The sequence below is a fragment of the Molossus molossus genome, unplaced genomic scaffold (assembly GCF_014108415.1).
Source record: "Molossus molossus isolate mMolMol1 unplaced genomic scaffold, mMolMol1.p scaffold_m16_p_13, whole genome shotgun sequence".
NCBI classification, from domain to species: domain Eukaryota; kingdom Metazoa; phylum Chordata; class Mammalia; order Chiroptera; family Molossidae; genus Molossus; species Molossus molossus.
In genome coordinates this window covers 86,164,165-86,186,217 of record NW_023425348.1, presented here as the reverse complement: position 1 = coordinate 86,186,217, position 22,053 = coordinate 86,164,165, and the positions used below count along the sequence as shown (strand labels likewise).

Sequence of the window (22,053 nt, the reverse complement as noted above, 5' to 3'; positions counted from 1 at the left end):
TACAGTAATGTCCAGGATTATTTCTCTCATTGAAAACTATTTCAGGAATCTAAAATGAAGAAATATGTGATAGGGATATTTATTTAAAGAGATATGCTTTTCTTGGCTTATTTTACTCAGAGCTACCTATGTCTAACATTTTAAACGAATTAATATTTCTGTCTTCAGCAAGTCTAGTGGTAGAAACAGTTTGCTCACAGGATGATTTTCAAAAGCATAAAGGCCAAAGTATAAGAAAAATTTATTGCGAAATAGTAAAGGAATTTTTCAACTTTTTTGTATATGACTACCATATGTTATATTTTCCAAACAAACAAACACTGATTAGCAATAATGTCATCCATTGTTACTGTTGCAAACACTATGAAAAGGACCAGCCCTCGCTTGCACTCACGCACGTTCATTCTAGGTCCTGGGGTCCCTTTTCCTACACTTTCCCCTTCTTCCGGACCAACCGGAGTAGCCGCTCTCTCGCTCTCTCTGCGTGGTCCATTCTGGGGACCCAGGTGGAGCCTTCTGCTGCCCCAGGGAAGCGAGAAGAGGCCGCACCGGGGAGAACGGAGGATCGCCACTAGAGTTTAGCCCACTGCCCAGCAGCTGCCGCCGGAGAGGCCCACCCTCCCACTCACCGGTGCCCCTGCCCCATTCACAATAAGCCTGCTTCTGCAAAGTGGTGGGATCGAAGGGACTGTGTATTTATTGAATTTTGTGTCAAAGACAGTGAAGATGTTAATGTAAATTTTGAAAAATCCAAACTTACATTCAGTTGTCTTGGAGAAAGTGATAATTTTAAACATTTGAATGAAATTGGTCTTTTTCGCTGTATTAATCCAAATGATTCCAAGCATAAAAAAACAGACAGATCAATTTTATGTTGTTTAGGAAAAGGAGAAGCTGGCCAGTCATGGCCAAGTTGGAAGTAGGGCACAGACTGACAACCCTCAGAAGAGGAGGTTGGAGGGGGAGGGAAGAGATAAACCACAGAACTTATATGCATTTACCCATAACCGATGGACATGGACAACAAAGCCCGGGATGGGGTGGGCGGGATGGGGAGGAGGGTGTCAATGGGGAAAAAGAGGAGAAACATCTGTAACAAAATTAATTAATTGAAAAAAAGAAGAAGAAATGGCAATGCTTAATTGGCTTAGCGTGGACTTTAATAATTGGAAAGACCAGGAAGATGATTCAGATGAAGACATGTCTAATTTTGATCTTTTCTCTGAGATAATGAACAACATGGGTGGTGATGAGGATGTAGATTTACCAGAAGAAGATGGAGCAGATGATGATTCACAAGACAGTGATGATGAAAAATTGCCAGATCAGGAATAAAGAATGTTGCCATCACTGGATTTTGAGGAAGAAAAATAACTTTTCTGCAAGATTTTATAATTGAGAGAATTCCTGAGTTGATAGCTCTAAAGGCACATGCTGTATTTGCCCCCTTTAATCCATTTTCAACCTGTTTGATTTCTGAAAGGCTTCACTAAGGGTTGATATGTACCACTGTATGGGGCAATTTTAAGTCAGCTAAGGCAATAACCTTATGCGTGAACATTTCCCAGACTTCCATGATGCTGTTGAAGTCTTAGGCAACTGATACAGCAGTTGTGATAAATAAAAACATTTCACCTAAATCTCCTTTACTTCATTACATAGATAGGACATGTATTTGACATGGTAGAAGGTCTTGGATTATGGGAAGAAAACCTCAGTTTTAGTTTTCAGAACATGGACTCAACCTGGCTGAAACAAATTGGTTGGTACCTTAAACTGGTAACCTATTGTTCCTTTGGTATATTCTTCAGGATTGTTCCACTAAAGTTTTATTTTCCTTTTTTTTTTTTTTTAACTTGTCTTTATTGTTGAATGTATTACAGATGTCCCTCCCCTTTTCCCCCATTGACCCCCTACTCCCAAATCCCGCCCCCCTTCATCCTTCTCCACACTATTGTCAGTGTCCATTGGTTATGCATATATGCATAGAAGGTCTTTGGTTTATCTCATCCCACCCTCCCTCCACTTCCCTTTGAGGCTCATAAGTCTAACAACCAATCTGTACTTCTTAATTCCTTCATCTTTTTCACCCACTCACCAAACCCCCGCCCATCTGGCAAGCAACAAAAAGTTCTCTGTATCTTTGAGATATGTATTAATTGCCATTTTATTGTTCATATTTTTGTTTTTCTTCTCATTCGAGAAGACCTTTCAACATTTTATATAACATTTTATAAAACACTGGTTTGGTGATGATGGACTCCTTTAGCTTTTTCTTGTCTGGGAAACTCTTGATATGCCCATGGATTCTAAATGATAGCTTTGCAGCATAGAGTAATCTTGGTTGTAGTCACTCCTTTCTGGCCTGCAAAGTTTCTTTTGAGAAATCAGCTGACAGTCTTATGGGAGCTTTTTTGTAGGTAACAAACTGCTTTTCCCTTGCTGCTTTTAAGATTTTTCTCTTTGTCTTTAACCTTTGGCATTTTTATGATGATGTGTTTTGGTTTGGTCCTCTTTGGGTTCATCTTGTTTGGGACTCTCTGTGTTTCCTGGACTTGTATGTCTGTTTCCTCCACCAAGTTAAGGAAGTTTTCTGTCATTATTGTTTCAAATAGGTTTTTAATTTCTTGTTCTGTCTCTTCTCCTTCTGGCACCCCTACGAAGCAAATGTTGGCATGCTTGATGTTGTCCCAGAGGCTCCTTATATTATCCTCATTGTTTTTGGATTCTTTTTTTTTTTTGCTGTTCTGGTTGGGTGTTTTTTGCTTCCTTATATTCCAAATTGATGGTTGGATTCTTGGCTTCACCTACTCTACTCTTGATTCTCTGTAAATTATTCTTTATTTCAGTTAGTGCATCCTTCATTTCTGACTGGTCCTTTTCTATGTTGTTGACATTCTCACTAAGTTCCTTGAAGGTCTCCCTAAGTTCCTTGAATGTATTGCTAAGTTTCTTGAGCATCCTTATAGCCAGTGTTTTGAACTCTGCATCTGATTGATTGCTTATCTCCACTTTTTTTAGTTCCTTTCCTAGAGTTTTGTTCTATTCTTTCTTTTGAGACATGTTTCTTTGTCTCCTCATTTTGGCTGCTTCCCTATGATTGTTTCTATGTATTAGGTAGAGTTGCTTTGTCTCCTAGGCTTCATAGGGTAGCCTATTGTTGTAGGTGTCTTATAGGATCCAGTGGCACAGCCTCCCTGATAACCCCAGCTGGGCCCTCAAGAACACCCCTAGTGTGGACTGGACACCCTTCTGTTGTAATTGAGTCTGGATTGCTGTTGGCATGTCAATGGGAGGGATTTACTCAGGCTGATCAGTTGAAAGGACTTGCTGTGCCCACTGACCATTCGCCTCTGACTCTGTTGGAGAATCAGCTGTGTAGGGGCCTACCACACAGAGCAAGAGTTACATCAGCAGGGCTCTGGTACCCACTGAGTCTTCTCATTGAGTGTGTCACTTGTGGATGTGGTTGGTTGGTGCTGTTTCAATGTGGTCTGAAGCTGTCCACTGGGTGTGCTGGCTTGGGGGCAAGGTCGGCCACTGCCTGTGTTCTATCCTGGACCATCCAGCATTAGCTACAAAGAGATCTGCCAATGGCTGATTCGTAATTGTAGGATTTCCATTCTGCTTGATTTCAGGTGGCTCTAAATGATGGTTGTGCTGTAGTTTGGTTGTAATTTTGGTGTGGTTGGAGTGGGGGTCGATACCGCATTTACCTATACCACAATCTTGACAGGAAGTCCAAAAGTTTTATTTTTCAAAAAATTTATTTCACATTGTTGTGCAGAAATGATCACTTGTCAGTGTTCTAAATGTATCTTAGTTAAACTAGTGAATGCCCTAACTTAGATGGTTTTTGAAGCCTGTACATTTGGTACTTTTTGACCCTTAAACTTTTCTATCTCCTAGCATGGAGGACAAAGAAAGACTGTACACAGTGGCTTGCTAGTCTGTACATTTAGACCACATTTGTATTTGCACTGTCAGCATGGCAAATGAGTGGGAAAAAATGTCGATACACTATTGGGTTTTTTATTTCTTCTTTAAATTTTTTTTATCCAGCTTGTACCAGGGCTGAAAACCTCCATTTATATTTATGACAATGGGGATTTTTTAAAAATGTCTACATTCTTGCTAATAATCTGCTGGAAGACTTAAAAGAAAATACTATAAAAAGGTTAATGGCACTCATTCATGGATGCTTCAGTCTTAGATGAGCTCCGTCATGTCTCCCTCCTCTCCTACTCATTCACTCCACTTCAGTCACACTGAGTTCCTCGCTTTTCCTGGACAGCTCCAAACATGCTCCTGCCTCAGGGTCTTGGTACTTGCTGTTACCAATGCTCAGGAAGCTCCCTCACTTCCTGCAGGTGTTTGCTTAAATGTTATCATACCATAGTCACCCCACACCCAGTGGACACTATTCCTTCCTTGCACTCCTTTCTTTACTCTTCATAATTCTCACCTGGACTCAACTATTAAACTACTATAATTATTTATATACTTCCCTACTGAGAGCAAACACTGCACAATAGGAGTCACTTTGTCTCCCTAATAACTCATTTCCAATACATAAATTATAGCCTGGATTAGACTAATTTCTCAATAAACCTTTGTTAAATAAACAAATTAATTAATTAATTAAAAGTTCAGTCTCTCAGTCAATATATTTGAACCACTACAAATTATGAAAGTTCTTTATCCTTTATAGAATTCTTCAGAAAGGATTTTAGAAGCCCTGCTGGGTTGATCAGTGGGTAAGAGTGTGCTCCCAATATCCCGATATGCCCAAGTTGCTGGTTGGATTCCCGGGTAGGCACATACAGGAAGCAACCAATGAATGCTTAAGTGGAACAACAAATCTCTCTCTCTTTTATTCTCTCTCTCTCTCTCTCTCTCTCTCTCTCTCTCTCATTCTCCAATCAATCAATGAATCAATAGAATTATAGAATTTTACAGCATTTCATGAAACATGGCTAGATAGTCCCCCTATATTCTCACTAACTATTTCTATTTCTAATTTTTTAGCCACACACTATCAAATGGATTTCATCAAACTACCTTAATTATTTTTTATTAGTATTTATCATTAACTGAAAAACAATACATAAAAGAAATTTTATTTAGCACATTGTAAAAAGACAAAATGAGACTATAATAAGTTTCCTACCTGGTTCAATTTGCAAAATACTCCATAAATGATTATGTATTTTATGTCAGTGATTCTAAACAGACAAGTCCTATGTATCTCTCACCCAATTTCCTTTTTAGTTGATATAAGGCCACCTAGACTTTTCACTGTTTGGCCTCATTACACACTCTTGAAGTGAAATGATGACACTGTAAGGATGCTGGCGTGAAAATATTATGAAAGAAAGTTGGTCTATGATCTGGAGGATGAAAGACCATGTGGAACAGAGGTAGACAGTAGCCAGAATCAACATGCAGACATGTGAGTAAGGCCTTGTTGAACTTTTCAGCCCAGGTGACTATGCAGAAGATATGCTACCTCATGAGTGAGCTCATGTGAAAGGAGCAAAGCATTTGTTTAAGAATTATGAGAAGTAAAAGGTGTTGTTTTAAGCCACTAAGTTTAGTGGCAGTTGGTTGCGTAGCAGTAGACAGCAGATTGACTACATAGATGTATAATCTCTCCATCTGAAACTATATGCTGCGTAGAACCTTCATCTTCTTAGTGGCTTTTCTGAAGGCATTATAAACCTCTTTATTCCGTAGACTGTAGACAATAGGGTTCAACATGGGGATTACTGTTGTATAGAACACAGATGCCATTTGATCAGTGTCCATGGAGTGACTAGAACTGGGCTGTAAGTACATGAAGATTACAGTTCCATAGAATATGGTGACAGCAGTGAGGTGAGAAGCACAGGTGGAGAAGGCTTTCTTTCGTCCCTCTGCTGAGCGCATCCTCAGAATTGTAATAAATATGAACAGATAGGAGGTCAAGATAACTGTTAGGGCAAACAAGACATTGAAAGCTGCTGTGATAAAAAGCACAATCTCATTAATGTCAATATCAGAGCAGGAAAGAGCTAAGATTGCAGGAATATCACAGAAAAAGTGATGGACCACATTGGAACGGCAGAAGGAGAGGCGGAAGGTAAATCCAGTCTGGATGGCAGATTCAACTAAGCCCCAGATGTAGCAGCCTATGGACATTTGAGCACACACACTGGTGGTCATAGTGCTGGTGTAATGTAAGGGTTTACACACTGCTGCATGACGATCATAAGCCATGACAGCCAGTAGGAAACAGTCTGCAGTGGCAAAAGCCAAAAAGAAGAACATCTGAGCAACACATCCCCTGTAGGAGATGACTTTATCCCCTGTGAGGAACCCAGCCATGACCTTGGGAGTAACAGCTGAAGAGTAAGCACAATCCACCAGAGAAAGGTTACTGAGGAAAAAATACATGGGCGTGTGGAGACCAGAGTCCAGCAGAATTAGGGTGATCATCCCAAGATTTCCCATGACAGTGATGAGATACACGAGTGTGAATATTATGAAGAGGGGGACCTGTAGCTCTGGGGTGTCCGTCAGTCCCAAGAGTCTAAATTCATTCACCTCTGTGCTATTGTCCATTGAGGCCATTTTGAAATTGTGTTTCACCTGTCAAAACAAGAGAGGCAAAGTGGATAAATTACTTATGTGTGGGCAAGGACTCACAGTATACCTACATCACCCAAATTATGTGAGAACACCTGATCCCATTACCAGTGCAGGATTCCCAACAACCAAGAGACTGACATCTTCTGACTGACATCTTTCAATTTGTAAGGGTACACACACATTTTTAGTCCCTGACCTCACTCAGGTATTGCAAATGACCTTACCTGCTATATATGTATTGCTTATTTTTATTTGGGTTTAAAGTTTCTGCTTTCTCTGTTAATTACTCTGTCATCTCTGAGTATGTAACACTAGTATTAAAGGAGCGCTTACCATGTGCCAGGCAGTATGAGAAGAATAAATAGTCCCTCATTTAATCTCTCTGGTGTCCTATCAGGTAATTCCCTGTTTAAAATGATACTGCCTTTCTTAATGCGAAGTACTGTGAAGATTATTATTTAAGCAATTGTGATCCGAGATCTGTGATCTGAAAAGATAGTTTCCCTTTCGCTCATCAGAGAAAGGTGTTCCCCTTGAAGAATATGGCAAAAAGGTATTTAAAAAATCTCAAAACTGTGACCATTCAAACAGTACTCTGTGCAGCCTATGTCTTGTTTCAACCTCTTGAGGGAAGCAACAGAGAATGGAGGACATGCTCATTCTAATTTCATCCTCTTGGGACAGCCATATAAATGTCCCTGGGCTGAATTTCTTCATCCAAAAATAAATAAATAAAGTGGGCATTGTGTTTCCTAATTTTACCATGTCACGAAATTCTTGCATCAATTTAAAAAGGTGCCTTGAAGACAATACATGTCTTTGGAGATGTGGCTTCTTGTAGTGGTAAAAACATGGTCTCTGGGGTCATTTAATTTCCAGCACTTCCATTGCCTGGTGGGCAACGTTGGGCAAGTCACAACCTTTCTGTGCCTCAGTTTAAAACAGTGATGATAATAATAGGATCTTTTAAAGCTGTTAGGAGAACTTAATGATTTGACATGTTTATATCACTCAGAATACTGCTTAATACACAGTTAGCATGCAGTGAACCATGTTTTTACTATTATTAAATAAATGTTATTATAATTATTAATAGTAGTTGTAATAGTATATATGATGGTTGAGAGAAAGTACCAATAGAGCTCCAGTCTGAATCCAAGTCTGAATGCTTACAGAAACAGTGCATAATATCAACACTATATGATGCTGCCTTAAATGGTGTTCCCAATGTGTTACTATATAACTGAGCACATAATAGGTAATAATTAAGGAGACTAAATAATTCCATAATCATAAGTCTATCTGGGGTAGTAAAAAATGCTTGAGTTTTAGGACCACACACCATATTTGAATTTCACACGATCTCACTTATTTATGATTTATCATGAACAAAACAAACTGTTGATCAAAATAGATCCAGTCATAGAAATAGAAAACAGACTAACAAACCTCAGAGGGATGAGGAGTAGGGGGAGGGAGAAGTGGAGGTGGGAAGAGATAAACCAAAGAACTTATATGCATATATGCACAACCAATGGACATAGACATTATTTTGGGGAAAGCAGGAGGGGGTGGGGGTAAGGAGGAGGGAATTAATGAGGAAAAAGAGGGGGGACATCTATAACACTTTCAACCATTAAAAAAAGCTTGAACACAATTTTAAAATTCTCTAGAGTCCTTTTTTCTTTCATGGCAAAATGGAGATAAATTGTTTTTACAAATTTTGGGGAAACTATTTTATTTATATGTCTGTCTATCCATTGTCTTCTAGATTGAAACTTGGAAATGCCTTGATGTATTTATCTCTGTATCCATGTGCCTAGCACAGTGCACTGCACCTATCACACAGTCGATGGATTTTTGTTGGGTGAATGAGCTAGTGAAGAAATGGTTGCTATTTCTATATGAAAGTAGATCTATAAAAAAATAATTCCAAACAAGAGAATAAGCAAGGTCTCCAAAGATAAATCCTCTGAGACTCTAGATAAAAAAACTAAGAGGAAAAGAATTTACATGCATTTCACTGATACTTTTATAGAATATATTCTTCATTAATATATTTTTACCACATATTCCACATGTATTCAATATAATTAATGCCAGTAGATCACTTTAAACTCCCCTGAGCATATTTACTCAGTAAAATATATTTAAATCACAAGAGGAACATATGTGTATCTATTGGAATATAATCAAGAAGAATATTCTATGAAACACCTTTTTGTTGAATCAATAAATTAGTTACGTTCATCAAATAAACTCTCTATGAATTTGTTTTAAGTGAACTCAGTCTAGGAGAATTAATTTACTACCAATTGTCCTATAACAGTATTTTACAATTATTAGTAATAATTCCTAACACACATAGTACTTACAATATGTCGATGTCCAAGTTGTCCTAGATCAATATGTTACAAATATTTGTAATAATTCCTAATACACACAGCACTTGTGACATACAGATGTTTTCCTAAGTGTTTGAAATATTTGAGCTCATTTAAGATGGAAAGAATAGAGAGCAAGCATGCATTGCAAATGAAAGAAATAAGTAGGGCTTTATGAAAGTTTTGTTTCTGGTGTGTAAGTTTGTGTGTGGTGGTGACAGTGTAAATCATTCCTTTTTCTGTGGATTCCTTGTTCAAAAAAGTCTAAAACTTTTGATTAGGAGTCTTGGAAAAGTTTGTGCAAAGTTACACATGAGACAAAGGTTTAATAATACAGGACCATGCACTTCAGAATGTGTTCAATGAACAGGCTCAATAAAAATTCATTCAGTGATTCACCATTCATTTATTTATTTGTTCACTTATTGCCTCACGAACGTTTACTTAGTGCCCACCATTAATTGAGATATATATATATTTTATCCTCACCCAAAGACATTTTTGCATTTATCTTCAGCTAGAGAGAGAAAGGGGAAGAAAGAGAGAGAAACATCCATGTGAGAGAGACACATCAACTGGTTGCCACCCACATGACCCCAACAGGGGCGGGGACACACTGCAACCAAGGTTCGTGCCCTTGGCGGGAACCAAACCTGGGACTCTCTGGTCCGCCATCTGGCACTCTAAGTGCTGAGTCAAACTGGCCATGGCAGTGCCCACCATTTTCTAAGTACTTTTCTAAGTACAAAAATTTTAAATGATGAGAAAAATGCCATCTTCTGTTATTTGAGAAGAATCACCATTTTCATAATAAATGGAGGTTGTTGTAACATCTGGACTCTAGCTAAATAACATGGAAGCCTAAGAGTATTAACACTTGGGATATTAAACTCTGAAAAACCCATAGGAAGATGTTGCCCTTGTAAGTTAACATCGCACATCTTCCACCACCACAATCTAAACAGACCACAGAAATTAGCTAGAAATTTACCTTTCTCTTCAAGGGAAATGACACAACTTCATTTATGATCCTCAAATTGTTACTCCCACTCAAAAAGAAAGACAGGGTCGTGTTGAAATTGTTACTTAATGTCTGGTCACAAGATTGAAGTTCTCTAGAGGCTGGAAGTATAAGAAGGTAATTATCAGGTGAGGGTTATAAAATGTTCTCCAGCCTATCACACAGGGATACTGTTGGGAGGACAAATAGGAGACATGTACTCTGTAAACGCTGAGCAGCCCCCACAAAGAAACATCATATTCCCAAGGACAAACTCCCATTTTAGCTTGGGAGTTTATCCCTGACCATTGTTGCAGGCTCAGAGTAATATGCCAGGGAAATAAGGCCGTATAGTAAAATGGACAACATTTTACATTAAGATCAATCAAAGAACACCAAAGAGCCTTTGGCATATAGACTGGGCCCTTTAAAATTATGTCAAATGGCTCTGGCCTGTCTGGCTCAGCAGTTAGAGTGTTGGCCCATGGACCAAAGAGTTGTGCGTTCCATTCCGGTCAAGGGCACGTACCTCGTTTGCGGTTAGGTCCCCGGCTCTAATGGGGGTCGTGCGGGAGACAACAAATCAATGTCTGTCTCCTTCTCTCTCTCTCTGTCTCTCTCTCCCCCACCCCCAACTCTGTCTGAAAATAAATGGAAAAATATCCTCCGGTGAGGATCTAAAAATAAAGAAAATAAAATTATGTCAGATGGAGTCAGGTTAGGTTGTTAGAGGCTAGTAACTGGGAATCAGAGGGACTTATAAGTACATGAAGTTGTCAGGAGACTAGGTCCCAAGAGAACAACCACGGTCTCTCACCTGGTCATTTAGAGGAGAAACAATTGGACTATAGAGACTGAGCTTAGGTTTTGAAAGCATGGTACTAATGTGTTTACATCACTAGGGGTTATTTCTTCTTGCTAAAGTAGACATCTTCAGCAGAAGAGATTCAGACTTAACCTTCCTGGTGGCAAGCAGGAGGAATCATGAGAGGGGTAATGGGAACTGGGCTGGGGCATTACAGTAGTTGTGTTGCCCCACACCAACATGGCTTCCTGAAATACATATGAAAAAGGTCACAGGTCGTGATCCCTCTGCATGTCTGTTCCCTCCTTTGTAAGTGGAGAGGATGATACTGCCCACTTCACGTGGTTGTTATGAGGAGTATATAAGTTAATATTTACAAAGTTTTTAAAACAGAGCCTGGTGTATTATAAATTCTCATCAACACTATAAAACAATTACACACACTTGCTTTTTGTGAAAGCCTCCATTCATGTTTGAAAGAGAATCTATTTTCTCCAGAAGAAATCATTTATCCCTTAGAGGCTTTAGAAGTCACCGAGAGTTCATTCCAAAGACCCCACCATGTAGTCGTGGGGTTGAAATGTGTGTTAATAATTAACAAATGGAGAAATAAGACAGAGGAAAATAAAAATGTGAGCTGCTTAAGTTATCAAAGCAAATTGGAAAACAACGATTTGTTTGTAGCATATTTGATTTACCCACTGAATTACAGACAACGCTGAACAACCCTGGGACACACACACACACACACACCAGTTATATTTCTATGTAAAAGCTATAACATGGCCACCAGGAGCTGAGATATGACATTTTTCCTGGATGCCCTTTACCCAGCTCTTCATATTTTTGATAATTCTCCACTATGTAGAAGTTGGTGGAAAGCAAAGAACTAAAGGAAACTAAGTCTAATAAATTAAGAAAAATATGATAGCAATGTCTTACCAAATAGAGAAATCAATAAAGGTACAGATTTTGAAAAAAAGTAGAAATTCTTGACTCGAAAAGAAAAATAAAGAACAAAGTTTCACCAAAGTGGATCAGTGGCAGATTTAAAGAGGCATGGAAAGAAATCAGTGAACTTTAAAACAGGTCACTTGAGAATATCCAGCCTGAGAAGCAGAAATAAAGAATAATAAAGAAAAGAATAGTCTCAGAGAACATGAAATACTACAAGAATATTAACATATGCAAAATAGCAGTCCAAAAAGGAGGGAGAGGAAGGGGAGAAAGAATATTTGAAGAAATAAATGGCCCCAAATTCTCAAATCTAAGGAAAGAACATGCAGATACATTCAAATTTCAGCATAGTGAGACTCAGAATGTTAGCAGATATGTACATTAACAAATTTATAGCTTTTATATACAATTAAGTTTTTAACACTGTTGTCCTTTTGGTAATTACCTTTAAAAATTAAATTCTATGTTTTTTATTTAAGTGAATTAAAATGTGATTTTATCAGCCTTTTCTTTTTCTTAGATTGTGATATGTTCCTCTATTAAAATTGTCATGCAAACATTATTTTTAGATATGACTCATTAATACAAAAATTTGGCTAGGAATGTAAATGCTTGTATAGGGGATGTACTTTCATTGGAAACAAGAACAAAGAATCAATAATAAGTCTACACTCAAGAAATTTTGGAAGTATAAGGTTAATTTTAAAAATATAAAAGCTATTGCCTTTTAATATGTAAAAAGATAAAGTGGAATATAATTTAAAAAACCAAACATACATAAGTGGGAAGGAGGGGATCAATGGGGAAAAACAGGGACATGTGTAATACTTTCAACAATAATTAAGAAAGCATATTGGATGAAAGAAGGGAAAGGGATTAGACCAGGAACATATAGGCATAACCATAGATACAGACAACAGTATGGTGATGGCCAGAGAGAAAGTGGGGTGGGTGGTGGGTGGAGGTGGGCACAGGGAGGAGGTAATGGGGACAGCTGTAATAGTGTCAACAATTTAAAAAAAAGAATGTGTTCTCACACAAAAAATAATTGTTTTAAATTTTACTATAACAATAAACCTATCTCACATACAACTTTAATTTTTTCTTCTGTAAGCATGTGGGTTCCATGAGTTTCTCATGAATGATGCCTGTCTGTGCGTATACATATTCGTACATGTGAGTCTACATGTTCATGTAGGAGTGTGAGTAAACATATTTATGTAAAAGAATTTTAAAAATAAGAATTACATATTCGTGGATGATTCTTCTTAGCCTATTATTTCTAGGTGTCATATTTTGAAGACCTTTGCTTTATGGACTTAATAGCTGGAAAAACTACTACAAGATATTAGGAATCTTGTGGCTAGAAAGGTAAATATTTTCCCTAGATAGATCTGAGCTGCATGAGACTGTCTTACTGTTGATTGTATATAATTAAAATATAACTCCTATAGAGGATTTTGCCTTTCCTACAACCTTTATAAAGGCACCCTTGACCTCTTTATTCCTCAGGCTGAGACCACAGGGTTCAGCATAGGGATAATCATAGTGTAGAACACGGATGCGATTTTGTCTGTGTCCATTGCATGACTGGAGCTGGGCTGTAAGTACATGAAGATGCCTGTCCCGTAAAAGATGGAGACTGCAGTGAGGTGGGAAGTGCAGGCGGAAAAGGCCTTTTGGCGTCCCTCAGATGAATGCATCCTCAGGATGGTGATAAATATAAACAGGTAGGAGATCAAGATGACCAGGACAGAAAAGAGATCATTGAAACCCACCACCAAGAAAATAACCATCTCCATGATGTAGTTGTCTGAGCATGAAAGAGCCAAGAGAGGAGGAGCATCACAGAAAAAGTGATCAACCACATTGGCTCTACAGAAGGAGAGCCTGAAAATGTTCCCAGTGTGGATGGAGGCATTCAGGAAACCACATACATAAGAGCCTATGATCAGACGTGCACACACACCTGTCGTCATGGTGGTGGTGTAATGCAGGGGTTTGCACACTGCTACGTAGCGGTCATAGGCCATTGAGGCCAACAGAAAATTTTCTACAGTGATGAAAGCTACAAAGAAAAAGAACTGGGTGATGCAAGCATTGTAGGGGATGATCTCTCCTGAGAGAAATCCTGCCATCACTTTGGGAGTGACAGCTGAAGAATAACCAAAGTCCACCAGGGAGAGGTTACTGAGGAAGAAGTAGATGGGGGTGTGGAGATGAGAATCCAACAGAATCAGGTTGATCATCCCCAGATTCCCAAGCAGAGTGATGAGGTAGATGAAGGAGAAGATTATGAAGAGTTTGATCTGCAGTTTCGGGTCATCTGTTAGCCCCACAAGAATGAACTCAGTCACCTGTACTGTACTGTTTTCCATGGGAATCAATTGGGAGTTATGTGACTGCCCTGTAACAACGAGAAAACAGAATCAGAGTGATAAATGGAGATAAGACAGTCGAAATCAACCATTATATCCACTCTGTCTCATTTCACTATTACAACAGCTTGTTTCCAGGAGTTGTCGATCTAAATAAAGCCTGGCTATAAGAATGAAATGCAGTTATAAATTATTGATACATTATAGAATATCCAGATAAAGGAATTTAGAGATAATACATCCTAATGTTCTAATTTCATAGAAGAGTGCATTGAGGTTAAGAGAAGAAAAGAAAAAACGTCTGCAATGTTATCTGATTAGTTGCTCAAGGAAGGAACACAGACTCCCAATTCAAAATTTAAAGAACAATCACAAATTATTCTTTATATTAAACTAGAGTAGCTTAATAAAATCAATGTGGAATTGAATTAGTTTTACTTCAACTGGCCTTTTTTGTTTTGTTCTGTTTTTGTCCATTCCATTGTGTGAAGAGCAGTGGTATATGATAGGAAAAGATAATTAAATAAAATGTGTTCATAGCCTAAAATACTCTCAGTTTAGTACAGTACAGAGAATGTGTAATTTACCAAATGATAATAAGGCAGTAGAAATTCATGTACAAGGACTAAAAAGATTTAGAAGGTAACAGTTTTTCACTTTTATTACATCGATACAGTTTTTGACTTTTGCATTCAGATGCCCCTGATCTGGAGCCATGCTAAAAGAGGGAAACCCCACCTCCACCATGCACCGAATTGATGAACTTGGGTAAGGTGCAAGATTTTTCCTATCAAATTGGATTGGTCATGCAAACTGGAACTATGTGAGGTGTTAGATATTATGACTTGGACAGAAGCTTGATCTACCTGGTGTTGGAGAGGTGGGTAACATAAGATGGAGCTTCCAGATAAGGGTGAAATCGAGCTTTGATAACATCACTCATTCTATTTGCTTTTCTCCTAAATGCCTCCTTCTTTCCCATTCTTCCTATAATCTCTTCCAACTTTTCACACAAGATTTCTATATGTGAGAGTAGCCATTCCCGCTGTGCCAAGTAAGAAGACATTTATTTCAAAGTCACAGATGTGTTAATATGAAACCTCAGTTTCCCCCCAAATAAAATGGGCATAATAATATTGTCTGGCACTTAATAAGCATTCAAAAAATGTATCCATTCTTGGAAAATTTAAAGTGTAGGTGAGTGTATTTTTTTTGTCCCATTACCCTTCCATTCTCAGAACCTGAAAATCCTTGGATCAGTCATTACAGATAAAAACAATACCAATTTTTGTACATTATCACTGATGTTATAAACTATGTAAGGAAAATTTCTGAAGCCTACATAAAAGCCTATTTTGGAATCTCTACTTATTGCTTTAAATCAAGAATTTTTTCAAAATTAAATCTGATTATTTTATCTACTTAAAAACTTTAGCTAAGTAGTTTAGAGAGTTAAAACCTGTTAAAAGATTAATTTTACTGCAGTAATTAGATATTTGATCCAGTGATGCATTTTATTCAAAAATTCTTGTTGAGTCGCTGCTATAAGCAAGACACTGTTACATACACTGGAAATAAAAGAAAAAACAGTAATTTCTATTTTGGAAATGGAGACAGATATAGAATAAAATCAATAGGAAAATGTATATATGGTCATTCTTTCAAAAGCGGAGTGGGAGATAGGTAAATTTAAAGATAGATGGTTGGGTATAATTTTAAATGTGGCGGTCTGGGAGAGACTCACCTATAAATGAAACTTTTGAACAAATACCTATAGGAAGCGGGGAGCAGGGCTTGAGTTTAGGGAAGAATATTCCAGGCAGAGGGCACAGGACATACAAGGTGTGGGGTTTGGACATGCCGAGATTGTTTGTAGGACAGCAAGAAAAGCATTAAGGCTGCTATGGGAGGGGAGGCTAGGTCAGAGAGGTACAACGGGCTGAAGTTGTAATGACTTGATGAAATTCAGTTAAGAACATTCTTACAAAGGTCATTATATACACAAAACAGTTTAGTGGTTTCCAGGGGCAGCGGGCAGGATCAAGAGTTGACCATAAAGAATCTTGTGCTTTTCCCCTGTTCTGTTTGAGTCAGCAATTAGAGCGTTGCCCTGTGGACTGAAGAGTCATGGGTTTGATTCTGTTCAAGGACAGGTAACTCTGTTAATGTTCAGTCTTCAGCCTTGGTTGGGGTGGTGTGTGAGGCAACCAATTGATCTCTCTCTCTCTCTCTCTCTCTCTCTCTCTCTCTCTCTCTCTGTCCCCCACTCTGTCTGCAAAAATAAAAATGGAGAAATATTCTCAGGTGAGGATTAAAAATAATAATAATCTAGCACTTTTCCATACATGATGGAAATGTTCTATCATCTTGATTCTGGTAGTAGTTACATAACCACACACATTTGAACAAATTATCAAAACTATACACAAAAAACATCTAGATCTTACTGTTTGTAAAGTATGCATTCAGAAAATGAAAAGGGAAAAACAACAAGCAATAAACCCAATATGCATGCCCACTCACTGCACATGGGTCTCCATAGACATTATAATTGCATCTTCCCTAAGAAGTTGGCATGAGGAGCTGTAGATGTTCTCATGGGGAACATTCCCTGAGAGCTCCATATCTCTATAATTCAATCCTGGCTCCCTTGTATTAGACTCTGAAATATTAATAACACTTCACATAACAGAAGACTAAACTGTATGCTGGGTCCTTTGACAATCACAGGTTCATCTGAAGTGTAATAGTTATCATTCCACACAGGCATTTTGTCTACCTAAGAATTGCTATAAACCTGCAACTGTGGCCTAAAAATTACCCCAAGATAAAATTATATACTGAGTGACCTTATTTTTTTATTTTTTATCCTCACCCGAGGACATTTTCCACCTTTGTTCAGATAGAGTGGGAGGGGGAGAGAAAAAGAGAAACATCGACGTGAAAAGGACTCATCCAGTGGCTGCCTCCCACACGACCCCAGCCAGGGCTGGTGACAAATCACAACCGAGGTACGTGACCTTGACCGGAATCAAACCCGCAACTCATTGGTCCACAGGCCAATGCTCCAACTGCTGAACCACACTGGCCACGGCTATACTGAGTGACTTTACATGATAACCTCTTAATCAAGTATATTATACACCTTCCCTTATTTGCTATTACAGACAATATTCTGTAAACTATGTGGGAGAAGTAAGGAAGAAGGAAATGGACTCCAACAGTACGGTCAGATTCCATGGTGGATTCAGGACTTGGGCTCAGGGCTCTGGGTCATTGGTAATGTTTATTCTCTGTCTTTCCCTGTCTTAGCAAACTTGGAACCTTTATTTTATTTTATTAATTAATTCATTTATTTTTGTTACAGGTGTTTCTCCTTTCCCCCCCATTGATTCCCCCTTCCCTACCCTCCCCGCCCTGTCCCCAGCTTTGTTGTCCATGTCCATTGTTCATGCATACATGCATATAACTTCTATGGTTTATCTCTCCCCCACCACCCCCTCTTCTGGGGATTATCAGTCTGTACCCCACTTCCACGTCTCTGGGACTACCCCATTCCTTATCACTTATAAAATATAGCTTGTTTATCATTTATGCATTATTTCATGGCTGAATTTTTCAGATTTCACACTCACTATTCAGGACTGATTGTTCTTTCCTGCAGTGGAGTAAGCTACATACACTGTAAGTTATTTCAATGCGAAAATATATTTTAAAAAACATTTTTCAAAATGGTGAGGTGAGGCTTGAGTATAAATGTCAAAACTTCCAACAGTAGGAAGTTCAGTGATACTTATGAAATACCTTGCTGCTTCCCTGAAGAAGATGAATAAAAAAATAAGATAAATGATGCTCAGATTGGGTAGGGTAGTAATATCATCTTATTCACTATTAATTGATCTCATAGTGGAGGTGACAAAAAAAGCAGCAGTGTGAAGTGACCGTTCTTTAAACTACAGAGGGAACTAAATGAATTAACAAGATTGAACTGTACTTCAGCCTTTTCCCCATACTATGTATTTGATTATTATTATTATTTGATTATACTATGTATTTGATTATTACTGGCATCGTTAAATATGCTGACAGTGAGGAAGCTAAACACACACAGCATTTGATTGAGTAAAATGAGCTTCATTGTTAAGTCTTGAATATTCTTCATACTAGTAGTATAATTATTGAATATCACATAATTGCTTTTTTAAAAAACTCACCTTTATTGTTGAATGTATTACAGATGTTTCTTCCTTTTTTCCCCATTGACCCCCTCCTCCCCATTCCTGCCCCCTCCTGCCTTCCCCACACTATTGTCAGTGTCCATTGGTTATGCATATATGTATAGAAGGTCTTTGGTTTATCTTATCCCACCCTCCCTCCTCCTTTCCCTTTGAGGTTCACCAGTCTAACAACCAATTTTTACTTCTCAATTCCTTCATCTTTTTCACCCCCCCCCCCACTCACACCTGGAAAGCAGCAAAAAGTTCTCTGTATCTATGAGTCTGTTTCTGTTCTGCTTGTTCATTTTGTTTGTGGATTCAAATGTTGATAGATATACCATTTTATTGTTCATATTTTTGTTCTTCGCCTTCAAGAAGGCCCTTCAACATTTCATATAACACTGGTTTAGTGGTGATGAATTCCTTTAGCTTTTTCTTGTGAGAAAATTCCTGATATGTCCATCAATTCTAAATGATAGCTTTGCAGGACAATAATCTTGGTTGTAGGTCATTGCTTTTCATCACCTTGAATATCTCTTGCCACTCCTTTCTGGCCTGCAATGTTTCTTTTGAGAAATCAGCTGACAGTCTTACGGGAGCTCCTTTGTAGGTAACCAACTGCTTTTCTCTTGCTGTTTTAAGATTATCTCTTTGTATACATAACTTCTTAATCTTTCATTTCTATTGGTAAAATAAAATGAAAGTAATACTACTCATTGTATACACACACATTTATATGCAAAGCCCTTAACATTAGATCAAGGTAATTTTGAAGTACAAATTATGAATGAAGTAATGCACATGGTATTAATACACTTAAAGTTCACTGCAATTTCATTTTTGTTTGTTACTTTCTTCATTTATTTCTCACTGCTATAGGATACCTCAGGATTCCCATTAGCACTGATGGAGAACAGGACACAGGGAACACATTTCCTCCTCCTCAGACTAACCAATCCCCACTTTATTTTCTTGGTTAAAGAATTCAAGCTCAGGGACATTTGTATGGCTTTTCCAATGGGATAAAATGAGAGTTAGCATCCTCCACCATTCTCTATTGCTTCCCTCAACAGGATGAAGCAAGACATAGGCTGCAGAGAGTACTGTTTGGTTGGTCACAATTTTGAGGTTGTTTATTTATTTATTTATTTTTTATTCTCACCCGAGGACATTTTTTGCATTTATCTTCAGACATAGTGGGAAGGAGAGACTGGGGAAGAGAGAGAGAGAAACATCAACGCAAGAGAAACACATCGAATGGTTGCCACCAACACAACCCCATCTGAGGCTGGGGACAAACTGCAACCGAGGTTTGTGCCCTTAGTGGGAACCAAACCTGGGACTCTCTGGTCCACAGGCCAACACTCTAACCGCTGAGCCAAACTGGCATTTTTTTGGCATATCTTTTAAGAGGGACAGTTTTCTCTGAAGACTAAAAAGGAAGCACTGCTTTCTTAAATCTAAGATGGATCACAATTGCTTAAATGACAATCTTCACAGTACTTCACATCCAGAAAGGCAGTGGTACATCAATTTTTTTTTCCAGGTAATTACCTAATAGGTTATCTAAGAGATTAAATGAGGAACTATCTATTCTTCTCAGACTTCCTGACACATGCTAAGTGTTCTATTAATATGAGTGTTACATGGCTCAGGGATAACAGAGAAAGCAGAAAATTCCAACTCAAATGAAAAACAAGCAATAAATATGAAGAAGATGAAGCCATTTGCAATACCTGAGTGCATTCAGGAACTAAAAGTGTGTGTGTATTATTACAAATGGAAAGATAGATGTCATAAGATGTCAGTCTCTTGGTTATTGGGAACCCCGCACTGGTAATGGGATCAAGTGTTCTCACACCACTTAGGTGACATGGGTATGCTGTGAGACATAGCCCATATATAAGAAATTTATCCACTTTACCTCTCTTGTTTTGACAGGTGAAACACAATTTCAAAATGGTCTCGATGGGCAATAGCACAGAGGTGAATGAATTTAGACTCTTGGGACTGACTGACACCCCAGAGCTACAGGTCCCCCTCTTCATAATATTCATGCTTGTGTATCTCATCACTGTCATGGGAAATCTTGGGATGATCACCCTAATTCTGCTGGACTCTGGTCTCCACACACCCATGTATTTTTTCCTCAGTAACCTTTCTCTGGTGGACTGTGCTTACTCTTCAGCTGTTACTCCCAAGGTCATGGCTGGGTTCCTCACAGGGGATAAAGTCATCTCCCACAGGGGATGTGTTGCTCAGATGTTCTTCTTTGTGGCTTTTGCCAGTGCAGACTGTTTTCTACTAGCTGTCATGGCTTATGATCGTCATGCAGCAGTGTGTAAACCCTTACATTATACAAGCACTATGACCACCAGAGTGTGTGTTCAACTGTCCATAGCCTGCTATGTCTGGGGTTTGGTTGAATCCGCCATCCAGACTGGATTTACATTCGGCCTTTCCTTCTGCAGTTCCAATGTGATCCATCACTTTTTCTGTGAAATTCCTGCAATGCTGGCTCTTTCATGCTCTGATATCTACATTAATGAGATTGTGCTTTTTATCTTAGCAGCTTTCAATGTCTTTTTTGCCCTAACAGTTATCTTGACCTCCTATCTGTTCATATTCATTGCCATTCTGAGGATGCGCTCAGCAGAGGGACGAAAGAAAGCCTTCTCGACCTGTGCTTCTCACCTCACTGCTGTCACCATATTCTATGGAACTGTAATCTTCATGTACTTACAGCCCAGTTCTAGTCACTCCATGGACACTGATCAAATGGCATCTGTGTTCTATACAATAATAATCCCCATGTTGAACCCTATTGTCTACAGTCTACGGAATAAAGAAGTTAATAATGCCTTCAGAAAAGCCACTAAGAAGATGAAGGTTTTACTCAGTACATAGTTTCAGTTGGAGAGATTGTACATCTATATAGTTGATCAGTTGTCTATTGTTATGCAACAAACTGCCACAAAATTTAGTGGCTTAAACAACAGGGTTTTTTTTTTCCTTCCTATAATTCGTAGGACAGATACTTTGCTGCTTTCACATGAGCTCACTCATGAGGTAGCATGTCTTCTGCACAGTCAGCGGGGCCGGAAAGTTCAACATGGCCTTACTCACATGTCTGCATGTTGATTCTGGCTACTGTCTACCTCTGTTCCACATGGTCTTTTATCCTCCAGAGGATGGACAGCTTTCTTTTATAATAATTTCAAGCCAGTATTGTCACAGTGTCATCATTTCAATCTAAGAGTGTGTGATGCAGCAAAACAGTGAGAAGATGAGGTGGCCTTAAAGTTCCATGAAATAGAAAAATAACTGAAGCCTCACTGTTTCAGGAGAATCAGACTGACCCAATAATTGTAAGAAATTAAAGTCACCATTTTGTCCCTTTAGGTAGGTGGTTGGCACCACTCAGATTCAGATTATTGAAAAACCTTTGCATCATACTTCAGGTAAGAATATCACACCACTGACAAAAAAGTTAGTCTAATCAAATTGTAGATCTGGAAGGAACATCAAAGTTTATCAAAGTTGATACCTTTGTTCTATAAATGAGGAGAATGTGTACTCAATTGGCCACTGTTATGTGAGTCTTTGTGAGCTCTGCTCTTCATATCGAGTACATCTTCTAACTTTCTATGAGTATCCATCCATTATTTTTTTTCCATAATAA

General features: G+C 38.4%; 4 protein-coding genes across 4 annotated transcripts; 2 read left to right on the top strand and 2 right to left on the bottom strand.

Annotated features, from left to right (window-relative positions):
* The first annotated feature begins 201 nt into the window (after positions 1-201).
* Positions 202-1,335, top strand: LOC118628708 (prostaglandin E synthase 3-like). Its single transcript, XM_036259640.1, has 3 exons — positions 202-228; positions 657-836; positions 1,138-1,335. The coding sequence occupies exons 1-3, from the start codon at positions 202-204 to the stop codon at positions 1,333-1,335; spliced, it is 405 nt and encodes a 134-aa protein (XP_036115533.1).
* Positions 1,336-5,664: 4,329 nt separating this feature from the next.
* Positions 5,665-6,624, bottom strand: LOC118628707 (olfactory receptor 5B12-like). The gene has a single exon (XM_036259639.1). It carries the CDS (start codon positions 6,610-6,612, stop codon positions 5,665-5,667), a length of 948 nt encoding a protein of 315 aa, XP_036115532.1. The 5' UTR covers positions 6,613-6,624.
* Positions 6,625-13,284: 6,660 nt separating this feature from the next.
* LOC118628293 (olfactory receptor 5B12-like) lies at positions 13,285-14,154 on the bottom strand. Its single transcript, XM_036259158.1, has one exon. The coding sequence runs from the start codon at positions 14,152-14,154 to the stop codon at positions 13,285-13,287; it is 870 nt and encodes a 289-aa protein (XP_036115051.1).
* Positions 14,155-20,318: 6,164 nt separating this feature from the next.
* On the top strand, positions 20,319-21,278 carry LOC118628292 (olfactory receptor 5B12-like). Its single transcript, XM_036259157.1, has one exon. It carries the CDS (start codon positions 20,331-20,333, stop codon positions 21,276-21,278), a length of 948 nt encoding a protein of 315 aa, XP_036115050.1. The 5' UTR covers positions 20,319-20,330.
* Positions 21,279-22,053: the final 775 nt, after the last annotated feature.